General features: G+C 37.7%; 1 protein-coding gene across 4 annotated transcripts in view; it reads left to right on the forward strand.

Annotated features, from left to right (window-relative positions):
• CBLB (Cbl proto-oncogene B) overlaps positions 1-13,983 on the forward strand; it is a 180,085-nt gene extending 166,102 nt beyond the window's left edge. For 2 of the 4 annotated variants that reach the window (XM_018560029.1, XM_018560028.1), the window contains exons 15-16: positions 8,121-8,222; positions 13,655-13,983. In XM_018560029.1, coding sequence (XP_018415531.1) covers positions 8,121-8,222; positions 13,655-13,914 — 362 coding nt within the window. In that variant the 3' untranslated portion in view covers positions 13,915-13,983. Of the gene's footprint in view, positions 1-1,754; positions 1,770-8,120; positions 8,223-13,654 lie in introns of all 4 variants that reach the window. The other 2 variants (XM_018560027.1, XM_018560026.1) reach the window with 2 other exon arrangements.
• Positions 13,984-14,427: the final 444 nt, after the last annotated feature.

A 14,427-nucleotide genomic window follows, 5' to 3' on the forward strand; every position in this document is an offset into this window, starting at 1 on the left:
GTAGCAGAGATAGTACAGTAAATGCTGATTTTAACCTTTTCGTTGCTGTCTGCCTTTCACAACTCGCCACAAAGCAGAGCACAACATCAATGCAATTTAACAGTATTTGCGGCCCCCTCAAATAATAGGCACTTTGCACGCTGCTGGAAGATACTTTTGATTAGTACTACAACTTGTTCAGAAAAAGTAAGAAAAGGATATGCATCAATGTTTGTCATAATAGTTTAAAAAAAAAATCAAATCATAGCATGACTGTTTCTGCATATTTTTAGTAAACCACTGAGTATTTTAGTTTGCAGCCTGAAATGTCTGAAGCTGCCCATACACAGAGCAGATTTCATCAAGAACTAGCTGAAGTTCGAGCAGTTGGTGGCCCTACTGGTACCCCTCTGCTTGACAAAGGTAATTTTTTAATGAGCCTTTTGTCGAAGCAGCCAGTCTGTAAATTTTCATCTGACAGTGACCTGCATCCAATCAGATCCAATCTGATTCAGCAGCTGCTGAATATAATAGCTGGCAGTGGCGCTTCATCCATCCACGTTTAGCGTGAATTAGGGAATCAATGAATCAAGAAATTCAAGGTGTGTTTGGCCAAACATTTACTTCAGGCCACAATACGTTTTTTCTTTCTGACCTAATTCTCAGCTGTCAAGTTCGCAGGGCTACATCTCTCAACATTGCTATGCAACTTCTGTGGAACTACAACCAATTGCAGCGCTGTCTTAAAAGCATACTCTCCCTTTCAGACCATGATCGCATTTCTAAGCCCCCCTCACTCTCTAATTGCCTCTCCTTTACCTGAATAACGGGGTGCTCCTCTCCACAGCATCTTGTATATTTTTCGTATGGTAGGGCTGTGCATGGTTGCAGAGCCGCTTGATCCATTCACAGATCCATTCACTAAATCTGTGAATGGAAGACTACATTCCTATCACAGCATGAGGGACTCCTAGATCTCAATCAAGCGCAAGTGCGGTGATGTCACCATACTTCTAGTGCAATGATTACTTAATCCACTTCCATAACTAACTGAAGGTCTGTACCTCCATACAGACTTTGGCCTGGAGGAACTGCCTGCAGAAGCATGTGCATCGCACCTGCATTGCACTGATCGCGGTTGCAATGACTTGCAGGCTCCAATGTCAAATAATTAATAAATGCACCATTTTTTCTCTTAACAATGTGTGTGCATTTACAAATATTTTCTACAAGGTGGACTATGCCTTTAACATCTGTAGGAGATTAACTGGGCATTGCGACCCATAGTACTAGAAGTCTAAACATTGTGCTCCTTCCTTGCTCATTTTTCAGGAAAATGTTCTCTGCAGCAGGTAGCACAGCATGTACAGACAAAAGATTTAAAGTACATTGTCATTTTGTAAAGTGCAGCTGGTTGCTTTCAGATCTTTCTCCCTCAGTGATAGTCAATTCCTGCTTGTTAGATGACATGAGCAAAAATACAGTGGTTTTACACAGCCAAAATTGTGGTTCTTTTATAGGATTTTTTTCCATTTAATCGTGAAGGCTGGTGTCCGTTCTGTGAGGGGCAGTGCCTTGGATTTTTACAACGTAAAGCAGTTTACCTCTTTTTTTATTTCAAAGTTACATTTATTCATTTCTATGACCCACAGCAAATTTTAGATGAGCTTGGATGAGTTTAAAATAAAGACATTCTGCATTTATCTGCACCTCTCCATTCCATTGTGGTGTGAGCAGGGCGCATAGAAAATTGTTTTCTGTGTGCCTTTGCAGAGACCCGTGTTCATCCAGTGAAAAAAAAACAAAAAGCGCCCATGGTGTGAATGAGTCCTTAATCACACACCACATTGCTTAAACACGAAACACAGGTATGAGTGTTCAATATAGTCCTGTCTATATTATTATTATTATTGTATTATTATTAGACAGGATTTAGATAGAACCAACAGTTTGTACAGCACTTTATGGAAGATGTTGATCTTTTAATGCTGTACCCCTTATAGGAGCTTCAATGAGATATGAGATTCTAGTTAACTACCATCTGGTATGTCTTTTTTTTAAATACAGAATGTAAAGAATATTGGGGGAGTGGGGGGTTCCGCTGCATGTTTATTTCTGTAATATATTATTTTGATCTCCATGGGTGAGCCTGGAGTGCAAAGTTATTATTATTTTTTTTTTATTTGTGATAGCGCTCTCATGATAACACACTTTCTGTCTTGATGACAATGGTCTCTAGAGCCAATAGTGGGGTGGATCCACAGAGCAGGCACATAGCAGTAAAAACTTGGCAGAGTGTCTAATCCTGCCATATTTTATCCCAAACTAAACAAATATGCATTTACATACATTTTACAATGACTATATGTATGTAGCTATCTTTGAGTCAATTCACAAATGCAAAACATTTGCTTATTTTTCTCACCACATTCTACTAGCTAATGTTAAAAGAAAACGGTTACATAAAGGTTTTATTGCACCAAATAGCTGAGTTTATTACATATAAGTTATGTCCTCAATTATTGTGTTTTTTTCTGTATATTAAACTCCATTCTCAACAATTATTATAAAGAATATCAGCTCTTTAATGGTAAGCTTGAAAAATCAAGTAATCATAATAATCATAATAAAACCTGCCTACGAATTTTTATTTCTGTCCATGCAGTTTTGAGATTTGGACAGCCCAGTCACTCAGTACAGCCCTATCTGCTAGAGCAGAAGATCTGATTTTTTTTTTCTAGGCAGCTAACTAATGCAAGTAGGTCCCTGCCCCCAGATTGTGATCAGATAGTGAATAAGAAAGTACAGACTGATGAGCACCTTTCTGCCCTTTTTGCTCTCTCCTTCTCTCAGCATGTCCTTTTGTTAGCGCATGATCACTGCATAACAGCTTATTGGCTGCTTGTGCAGCTTCTCCCTTCCCAGTCAAACTCTGCTGTACAGAGGACTTTAGGAGGCTGATACCAAACAGATGCAGGTACTTTAAACTTTTTGAATTTCAAGACAAATGCATTTAGTGATTTATTGATTAAAAAACTGCATTAATCTGTGTCTTCTATAGCTACTGGAGTGCAGCTTTAAAGCAGAACTCAAGCTAAAAATAGCCCATTTAATATTAAAAAAAACTTTTTTAATGGCACCTTCAATACGGAGCTATCCCCTGCAGTACTTATTTTTCACCACTGAAAGACCTCATTATGACAGCCAGCATCATTCAACTTTGTTTGAGGCCAGATCATCTTGGACCCACCCCAGCCGGTGACTGGATGGAGAAAGAGTGCAGTGATGAGCTTGCCTCTGTCACTACTCCTATGTTCCTTCCTTTTGTTAGCACCCAAATTGATTGGATTCTGTGCTGCTTCTTTTATACTCCACCCCCTCTTTGTCGGGACTGCTTGCATTAAATAAAACACATTTAATGTTGCAGTAATGATTTACAGAGCTGCATTATTTTATGTCTTTAATCCATATCTAGAGTTCAGCTTTAAGTAAAATGGGAGATGTTGAGGCTTTAAATATTTTAAAGTTCATTTTGTCTGGAAAAATAATTTACACCTAAGCAATATTCATTTTTATGAAAAGAAAATTATCTTGATAGCATAACGAATGTTAACTGCGGCAGCTTATTGAATTAATGCTTTTTTTTTCCTGGTACGGCTGTTCATTCTGTATTTTTTCAGAAGCTATGATAATATTATGAAGCAAGTACAACATATTTCTCATACTGATGTACATTTCAATCAATTTTTATTATTTGTTATTCATTGCTTATTTATAATAATATAATACAGAATGCAAATTATTGCGGAATCCCCCCCCCCAAAAAAAGTATTTTTTAGCAAGTCATGGCCCAGAATACTGCCTTCGAAGGTACTGTTGTGTGTTCCTGCTTTGCAGCGCTTGGAAGGAGTTAGGATGCTGCTAGCATTACAATATTTTTGGTGTTTGACAGAATAAGAATGCTTGTATGCTCTTGGCATGAATGTATTCTAATAAGAAAGCAATTTCCTGGCAAGTAATAGGCATCAGATTATTTTACTAGGAGGTTATGAATCTTTTTAATGCTCCACATTATAAAATTTGCTGGATATTTATTAGTTGATGCATAGTCCTTGTAGTACTTTAAAAAAAGTAGATTATATCTTCATTGGTTTTGAGATGTTAATGTTTTCAAATAAAGGTATTGCTTAGCATTTTAGTGACGCTAACTTTGACGGATGAGTTCTTAAGGGAAAAGTAAAGGTGATACCACTGCAGCTAACCGATTTTGTTTATCAGTTTTCTTGCAGTGGTTTGAAACTTGTGGTAAGCACCTCCTTATCTGTTTCTCTGCCTTTTTTAAACACCCTAAGTCTTAAAGTGTATTTGCAGCCAAATTGGGATATCCATGTTGCATTTGTTATATGTTGAGCATAACTTAACTTAAAAAAATTAAAATTGCTGCTCACCTTTTCAAGTGCTTTTTACTTATTTAAAATTAGGGATGCAACGATACTAGTATCGATATCGGTGCCGATACCGAGTATTTGGGCGAGTACTCGTACTCGCCCAAATGCTCTGATGCCTAGCCTTATACTTCCTGTATCAGGAAGTCATGCAGCGCGTCATTCCACGCTGCCCGGCTTCCTGATTGGCCGGGAAGCTGGCCAATCCAGAAGCCGGGTGCCATGTAATGACGTGCTGCCCAGCTTTCTGATTGGTCGAGAAGCCGGCTTCATGTTCCCTCATCATCTGATGACAAAGGAGAATGGAGCAGGCTTCCCGGCCAATCAGAAAGCCTGGCGCCGCGTCATTACACGGCGCCCGGCTTCCATGACTGAGAAGCATAGTGACGAGAAGCATGGGACGTCTTCCTTGTTAATCGGGAAGCCGGGTGGCGAGTCTTTACACGCTTCCCGGCTAATCAAAAAGCCAGGTGGCGAGTCATTACACGCCGCCTGGCTTCCTGAATGGGACTTACGGTACTCGGTATTTGGTATCGGCGAGTACAGAAAAAAAATATCGGTACTCGGTACCAAAATACCGGTATCGGTGCATCCCTATTTAAAATATATTTCCACTTTTGCAGTAAAATTTCAGAAAACCCCTCTGTTTGTGTTCCTATTCACACAACATACCGAGAAATAACTTCTTAAAAAATTCTTACCTCTTTAGATATTTTGTTGCTGCAGGCAGATTTTTCTCAGCACCTTCACAATGATGTCTCCTCATAGAAAGACTTAAATTTGAGGATTGTGTTTCTCTCATTAACATACAATGCAGAAGCTCCTCACAGCCCTTCCTAAACATTACAAAAAAGAGAAGCAAGTAGAAATTGTTACCTTTTAAGAAGACAAAAACGAAGCCAAGTAAAAGCAATTTAAATGGCAAGAAGCATTTTTAAAATGTTTTTTAGCTTATGCTATGTGAATGGGAACATATTACAAACATAAAATAGATGTTATCCCAATTTGGCTACAAAAGTGGAAATACACTTTAAAAGATCTACCTAGCCTCCCCCTGTGTAAATGTGAAGGGGAGGCTGATGTTAACCCTGTCAGTGCTGTGCTGACAGATTTTATTATCAGTTGTAAACTAGATTTGAACACTGTGCTAACAAAGGGTTAAAGCCTTCGAGGCATTTTGTTAATTAGAGGAAGCTCAGTCTGACACTATAGTGTCACTCTCAAACTGCTCAGAGTAGCCTGAAATCTGCACAAATGCAAATGTATTTTTTGGTATGCTGTGTAAGTGGGAACATATAACAACATATAGAGGGGTTTTCTCAAATTTGACTTCAATGTACCGTAATTTGCGCTCCATAAGGCGCACCGGACCATAGGACGCAGGCAGGTTCTGTGACAGGTTCTGTGACAGAAGCTGCAGTTAGTGACTGCTGAGACAGGTGCCACGGTCTGAGTGATCACACAGAGCAGATGAACGGACGCACTTCGTCTGCTCTAGGGGCTCTATGGTGAGCTCCTATCCCGTGACCTCCTCCAGAGGAGCGGGGGACCTTGAAAACCGCAGTGGGGGGGGGGCCGGACTCGCCGCCACCCGGTTTTAATACAAGTGATCTGAATAGATCACTTGTATTAAACGAGCAGCGGCTCCCACTGTACATTTAGCTAAATGTACAAAAAAACTACTCGCCCAGCGCCCGAAACTGCATGTTCCGGGCGTCTGGCAATAGGGATTCCCTCCATAAGACGCACACACATTTCCCCCCGTCTTTGGGGGGGGGGGGGGAGTTCGTCTTATGGAGCGAAAAAATACGGTACTTTAAGGTCCATTCACAGCTTTAAGTTTTTTTTCATTTTGTTTCATGCCTGTTTGATGCATTTATCCTTTTGAAAAATGCCCTTGCTGGAAACCACATGAAAAATTCAACTATAACTAGCAGGAATAGTTAAAAATCACACCATACTAAATGCACGGATGTACATTTTATTTGTGCTGGTGTAAAAAAGAGGGAAATGCCTACATGTGGCCTTTCTTTTGATTTATGAAAGTGTTTCTCTGGTCAAAATGTTTTATAGGGGGGAATTGGGTAGGTTTTTATTGCGTCCCTGCTAAGGAAAAAATGCACCTTCTCTATTTGTCTTGGTGACCACTGTATCCGTACCAAAAGTGATATGAAATTGAAAATGTTTTGGATGTCACCAGAACAAGGTTGAGAAATAAATATTCCAATGGGGAAACCTGTTGTGACAACATCTGTCTAATACTGAATATCTAGTGAAAGATGTTCAGTATTAGACAGATGTTGCCACAAGGCATTTCCACCCTCATTTCCTGTCTTGAGGACAGGAAATGAGGGTAAGTCTCCCAAATGGAAAAGAGAGGGAAAATAAAACAATCCAACAGAGGTTATGAGCATTCCTTACAAAATTTTCAAAAATTATATATTTTTTATATTAGGCATATAGACCCTGAGGTAATAGAATCTGAAAACCATTTTATTTGTTAACATACACATACCACTAAGCCAAAGTAAACTCCAGTTCCTTGTTGCAATGGTTCCAGCCATGCTTATAAAAAGCTGCAATTCTCCACTCCTGACTCCGACACCGCCCCCACACTAACTACTGTCCTCCACTAGATATCACCAGTGTTTCAGTTTGAATGACGCCCAGCATCATTCAACGCACTACCTTTGAGTGAGGAGTGTCACCATGGCACCTTGTACTCAGTACAATAATGCAGAGAACTGAATTCATCATGTCAGCAACACTCTACAATGAGGACAACAGGAAGAGGACCCTACACCATCTGACAGGCCTAAAGACATATGAAAAAGGTAAGTATTAAAAAAAATATTGAACAAAATGCGTTGGAGCATCTAGAGATAAGGGAGTTGACCTTTAAAGTCTTACATGACCCAAAACAAAAATGTGATACAGTGAAGAATGTACAAGGGGTTGTCCATGATGACATTTACCAAATAAATATTTCATTAACATTATTTTAACATTACATTAAAATGTCAACATTACATTGAAAAAACATCATTGGTTATTGATTAACTCCTGTTATGTGATGAAAACGTCATATGAGCTTACATAGGCATACATTTAAGCAGACCGTGTTCTTGAAAATTCAAATGTATCTACTCCAGAAACTGCTTTCTTTGTTAGCAAGCAAACCATCACCTGAGTTCCCAGGTTCATTGAAACAAAGTGACATTTTACAATGACGTGTTCTTACGTGTTCTTATTCTGAAATAAATCATTCCCCAATAAAAAGAGCTTACTCATGAAAATGAAATAGATAATCTGATAAATGTCATAGACAGATGATTTATCCTTGTCACACTGTCAGTGTGTTGGAATGATAGGGCAAGTTGGTCAGGCCAATCATTCAGGTCACAGTGCTTTGTTAGAAGTACATATTTAAAGTGAAAATATTTTGGTCATGGAGAGGTGAATAGACATTTAGTGAATTCAAATGTAAATTAAATTGCAGCTGATGGGCACTGTACTGCACAGCACTGATGGGCAAAGGTCCCTACTCAGCTTTAGTATTTTAATACTGAATTTTTAAATCGTAGGGCTATTTGTGGGTTGATAAAAATTTGGAGTCCTGTTATTGACAATGGTTTCAGGGCTATTTGTTTTGCCATAAATCTTTTTTACCATGACCATTTATCCTTCACGTTTTAGATCATTGTTTAGAAGCTCCTCTACCACCGACTCGAAGAGCACCAAATGATGTCAAAATAAATAGACTTTCCCAAGAATATGATCACCTACCGGCATGCTCAGGTATTTGCTTTTATTTTATTACAATAATGTCAATGTCAATTAAGGGTTTCATTCCAATATTAATTTTTTATATTTATATAAATGTATAGTAATTTTAACTGTCATTGAATTGGAATGTATTACTAACCATAGAAATACCTCTGAACATTAGGAAGTGGGTGGCATATCCTAAACAAGAATGACTGCCTATAGTTGCTACAGCAACACTTCAAAAGCGCACAAGGAAGAATGTGTGCTTTGCCATGTCTTGACCATACTTTTTTTGCATAGTGCTTTCTTGTTTCCTAGTTCTGTATTGAGTACGCTTTTGTTTTACTGCTCACATGAATGAGGCTGTTGCCATTTTCAATAATGAGCTCGCACATCTCCATATGACAAACTGTGGAATTTTTGCTCTGTATTAAAATGTATTGTAGATTGTTTGTTTCCCATTTCTTAATCTTGCAGAGACAGAGTAATTACTTGCAGAAAGATATTAAACAAAAGAACATAGTGAAAACAGGCCTGTTATTAGAGATCAATACAGAAAAATTTTTCACTGGTTGCTTTGGCAACATTACAAAAAAATAAGATTAAGATGTCTTGAAGTCCTTCCACATGCATTTAAAGAGAAGCTATAGTAAAAAGAGAGCACCATTATTTAAATATTAAGCCTGCACGATAACCTTGCCATTTGTTGTAATTACAGTAGTTCTCTGAGGCCTGAATACAGTACCATTCTCAAGGTATTGGTTGCAAAGTCTTTGCCAGCGTGTAAGATTTTGGGGCAATTTTCAGAGAGAGCAGATGCCTGTGCCTAAATGGTTTCCTGACATCTGTCTCCCAAGATGCAAGGTATGGTCCCTTGACCAGACACTATATTATTGAAAGGATTACATTTGTAGATTTCTAGTTCTTTTATGACATTTTACTTATGCAGACTGGATCTTAAACCTTTTTTTTTATCATGTCATTTGACAATTTGCAGTTAAATAGATCATATTGTAGATTACCATTATAGCCTGAAGGTGGCAGTGTTAATTATTCATCAGTAGTCAACAGATAAATCATCTGTAGTGACCTGAACTGTCACTGACACTTGGGGTTAGGAACCACGAGATGTACAAAGTGTTTATGCATGGATTTGCAGTAAAAGAACATATAATATCCGTGTGCAATTTATATCAGCAACAAGGTTGATTTACCGAAGGAACAGAGGCACAGTTTTACACCCTATTTACTAAGCTATAGCAAAATGAAAATTTACTTTGTGGTGTGATAAGACTGTAATACTTTAGTAAATCATCCTTTTATCAGAATTTTTTAAACCTCTTGTGAAATTTATATTACTGGCAGTTTATATAAAAACATAAAGCTTTGTAAGTGATGCAACAGTATTTAACCTAGCTGTCAAGAGTAATGACGTTTCCGTGAATGTGAATAGTAGTAGAGGTCCATGTCCAGAGGTCTCATTAGTTTAGGACTGTATTTATAGGTCTTATTAGTAGAGGAGGACTATTGTCATAGGTCTCATTAGTAGAAAACTGTGCCCATGGGTCTGATTAGTAGAGGACCATGCTCATAGGTATCATTAATATTCGTAGAATACCGTGTTCATAGATATCATTAGTGGAGGACCATGTTGAGTATTAGTAGAGAACCATGTTCATAGGTATAATTAGTAGTATCATTAGTATAGGACCGTGTTTGTACGTATTATTAGTAGAGAACTATGTTCAAGGGAATTTTAATTCTCTGGCATTTCAAGCAGCCTCCAATATATCAATATTAAAGTTAGCTCTGCTGGAAGTGACATGGTTATAAGTAGCTTGTGTATTTAACAGCAGTGCACTGGTACAACATAAAGGTGCAGACACTCCTTTGACAATGTGTATGTATAGGGTTGAGCGCATTAGATGCAGGAGGTGTGTTTGGGCCTACCACTTAAATGAATTGCAATGCAATCTCTTCGACTGCTAATGCACAGTAGCTGCATTCCAATTAATGCACAGACCCGCTGTAAAAAGGCCCTAAATTCAGTAATGTTCACTATAATTCCCCCCTTCCTAGTAGCACATACCTTTTTTCTTTCTATTCCTCCTCTCTGTTCGGCTGCTGGGAGCCAGATAAGCCACCCTGTGTAAGTTAAGAGTTAAGAGTCCCTGAGGTCATATGTTAGAGGGCTATGGAATTTCCCCATGTGACAGGCTTGGTGATTGGTAATTGGCTTAGCACAGTCACATGCTCTTCATGGTGTGGCGATTATAAAGTGAAGAAAAGGTGGGTGTGCTGCTCCTTAGGGGTGGATTAAACTAGATCTTTTGCTTTGTGCTGCATGTACAAAGAACAGGTTTTCTTTAAAAGATCAAACCAATATTATGCATTATAATATATGTATATATTTTTAAATGAGAGCTTTTATTATTTTGCAGAATACGTTTTTTTTTTAATGTTCGAGTAAGTGGTGGTATATGATAATTCAGCACATGCGACATGTAAAATATGCTCCTGTATAAAGTGATAGAAAGGTACAAGAGCTCGTTAGACACTTTCTATTTATGTGAAAGTACTCATTTTCAGTTTACTGCAATATATTGATTTACTCTACTTTTCAGATGTCATGTACTTTTTCCAAAGTATATGTAAGAAATCTGTTACATGTGATAGGTTGTTAATGAACCAAAAGCCCAGTACAGTCTAGATGATATACAGAAAGAATGAATACAAGTGACTGGCACTGTCTTTCAGATTACTTTGCACGTGTATTTACAAACACAACAAAAGAGGCATATAGCCTGGTGGGGGCTTTTAGGGCTAGTTCACACCAACCTCAGAGCAGGTGCAGAGCGGATCAAAACTGCGTCCAATGTATTATTATGGTATTTTTAGCTCCAGTTCACATCGCAGCGTGCAGGTCCAGAGCAGGTAAAAAAACTGCAGCAGGCCCTATTTTACCTGCTCTGGATCTGCAAATGCATCAAAAACGCATGCAAATGCCTGGAATGCACTGAAAGCCCATGTTAAACTAATTTGTCAAAAACGCATCTAAAAGACTAGCGTGCGTGTGCAGAAACCTGACCGGATCTGCTCTGCATTTGGTGTGAACAAGGCCTTAGGGTATGCAAAGAAGGCCTTCACTTAAAAACAAAATAAACTTTATTAATAACAATTAAAATACTGTAGCCAAAAACATCACAAAGTCAGCCATGAAATACATATGGCATATATAAGCTACAATATTTGAGTACTGATTCCACAATGACTTAAATGTAGTTTGAGTCCCACAATGTAGTGATGAGATGGCACTTAAGTAGTAGTCTGGACGCAGGGGGCTGCAGGAGGGGCAACCACCGCACAAGGAACGTTCCAGTAGAAGCACGTCCTATGCTGACATGTCATAGACTCCCACCTCTCCCTTGGACGTGCTTAGCAACCGCCATTTCCACGTTTATTTAGAACAAGAACACACTTGATTAAGGCACTTTTTAAAAATAAGTATAATGAGGAAAACTCTTTGGGAAAGAGTTGCTCACTGGAAAATTGTGTCCATAGATATAAATATGGTTTTGTCAGTGAACAATGCAGTTTAAATATTTCTCAACTGCAGTGCCATTTTAATAAAGTATTTTTCAAGTATGTATTTAACCAGGAAAAGAAATCCATAATGCTTACATCGGGTTTTTTTCTAGTGTATTGACTTGACTTCAGTGCATACTGTAATCATTGCTGCAGAAATGTTCGATTATGAAAGTTTAAAAGGAAACTGGCTGATAGCTGTGGAAAAAAAACAATATTGCTTTATTGCAGAAAAATAATAATTTTGTCTCCTTCAATTCTTCCTTACACGTATATCTTTGGATTATACAATTATATATATTAAGAGATTGCTTTGAATCCTCTCACAATCATCATTCTAAATAGTTTGTAGTGAAGCCAGCAATTGTCCTTGAATGGCGATGACTAAAATCAATGATATTTTCTAGTGCGTTTTGCATTTACCATTGTGAAAAGTATATTGCAACAAAATCACTAGAAAAGACTATTCACCTTCATGAGAGATGGTTTGAGAAGGCCGGTTTTCTGTGCTGACTGATGAATATATGCCAGCCAAGTGTAAACATTTATTTTCATTTTGTTTCGTTGGATAAGCATCTAGTTTTTTAGGTACTAATGTAGAGATTAGTCTATTAATAATAAAAGACAGATACAAATACTTTTCACGTAGTGATTGTACTAGTTTTAATTTGTTCAGGTTTTTGCCCTTTATTTTTACCTGGTGCTTCAATTACTAACACATTTCCTGACCTAGGGTGACGACACTTACTCACTATACTGTATCTATGGAGGAGAAACATTCACCTCTTGTCACCCTAGGACAAGAGGTGTGTTTGGCCTACAGATCACCTTCCCCTCTCCTCATCTCTATAAATAGAGGTGTTCTATTGTCCTAAAACACTTCCTGATAACACTGCAAGGACACAGGGCAGCACTGGATTTCTGTCAGGATCTACACTTTTAATGCTGCGTTCAAACAGACTAAAAGGGTGTTCATTGTTAGCGTTTACATAGAATTTGAAGTACCTATGGGTTGTATAAATGTAGGTAAAATACAGACGTTCTATGTATGTATTGGACATTTTATGTTTCGTCCGCTCCAAAATATGGCTGCATTTTATCTATATTTCCAAAAATTCCAAATTTACAGGTCTCTTTTAACCCCTTCATGACTGAGGGGTGATGACAAAGTTTTTTTTCCCCGCTGCGTTCCGTTGCATTTGTTGACGCATTTGTGCGCGTTCCGGTGCGTTTCAGACCTGACAATGTGACACGCAGTATTTTTCTGGTCTGGTCTGGAACTGACTGCGATGGTGTGAACTGAGGCCAAGAAGAGCACAGGGAAACATTAGGATACATTTTAGGTCCAGAAACAATCTGGTCTGGAGATGATCTGGAGGTGGTGTGAATGGGCCCTTAAGGTGGAAAACAACTATTAGGGTCTTGTACAGAAACTTTTATCAATGCATTATGCCATTATAATGCACTATATACTTAGTCTGTTTATGTATTCTTCCTGATGAGATGGTATTCTTATTTTTGAATGCTTTTATTGCAGTAATACATTCACATTCTTTTTTTTTTCTTTAGATCTGCCTATGACCTACTAAATATTTATATTTTATGTATAGTTTTTAATTTATAAATACATGTATTACAGCCATATTTCTTATTGTGCGTGATTTGCTTACTGCTTAATAGTGCAGCACAGTGATTGTGTACCCCAAGCTCATTGTAAACTATTGACAATAGTGAGCAAGCACTGTATGTCAAAAATTAGTTCCTCAAAAACATTTAAGTTAAAAGCATTACTATAAACCTTTCATTTTAAATGGATTTTAATTTGTGTAACTATGTATATATGTGTGTATAAATGTTTTTTTTTGTTTTTTTTTCAGAATGTCCACAGGCACCAGCCAGACCACCCAAACCACTTCCTCGCAGAACAGGACCTGAGATTCATCACAGACGACCTTATAGTGCTGACTGTTCAGAGAATGTAGACGCAAAAATAGCTAAATTAATGGGCGAGGGATTCTCCTTCGAAGAAGTTAAAAGGGCTCTGGAAATTGCCCAGAATAATGTAGATGTGGCACAGAGCATACTGAGAGAATTTGCGTGCTGCCCTCCTCCTGTTTGCCCACGTTTAAACCTATAACAAAATGACCTGTCTTTTAGGACCATAGACGTAAAAAAGAATGAATTTAATTTATCACCTTAATTTAAAGACTATCATTCCAGCATTTTGTCAGATGTTTTATGGTCTGAATACTTGCTTACTTAGATATCAAAAATTAAAGGGAAATTGGTAATTGTTTATTTTACAATTTTGCCATATACAGATGTGACATATATGGCCATGTTTTCCCTTTCATAAGTAAGCCTGTGAATTATTTTGTTTTTTCCTTGGTTAAAGCTGGTAAGTTTCTTTTTTTTGTTTGCCTGTTATAATTATTTTTCTAGTTTTACATTCTATTATGTTTTTTTAAATTTTGAAGTTTTATGTTGTAGAAGTTCACCAGCACTTTCTGACCTCATTGCATTCTGGAAAATGCTTTTCTTTTTTTTTATATGGCATTTTAATTTATCCAAAATATACTGCAAACAGTGGCCTTTACTACTGACATTGTGAGGTTATTTTGTATTATGGGGAAAAGTATTTGAATGTACA

This window comes from Nanorana parkeri, unplaced genomic scaffold (genome assembly GCF_000935625.1).
Source record: "Nanorana parkeri isolate BGI_ZX_2015 unplaced genomic scaffold, ASM93562v1 scaffold427, whole genome shotgun sequence".
Lineage (NCBI taxonomy): Eukaryota > Metazoa > Chordata > Amphibia > Anura > Dicroglossidae > Nanorana > Nanorana parkeri.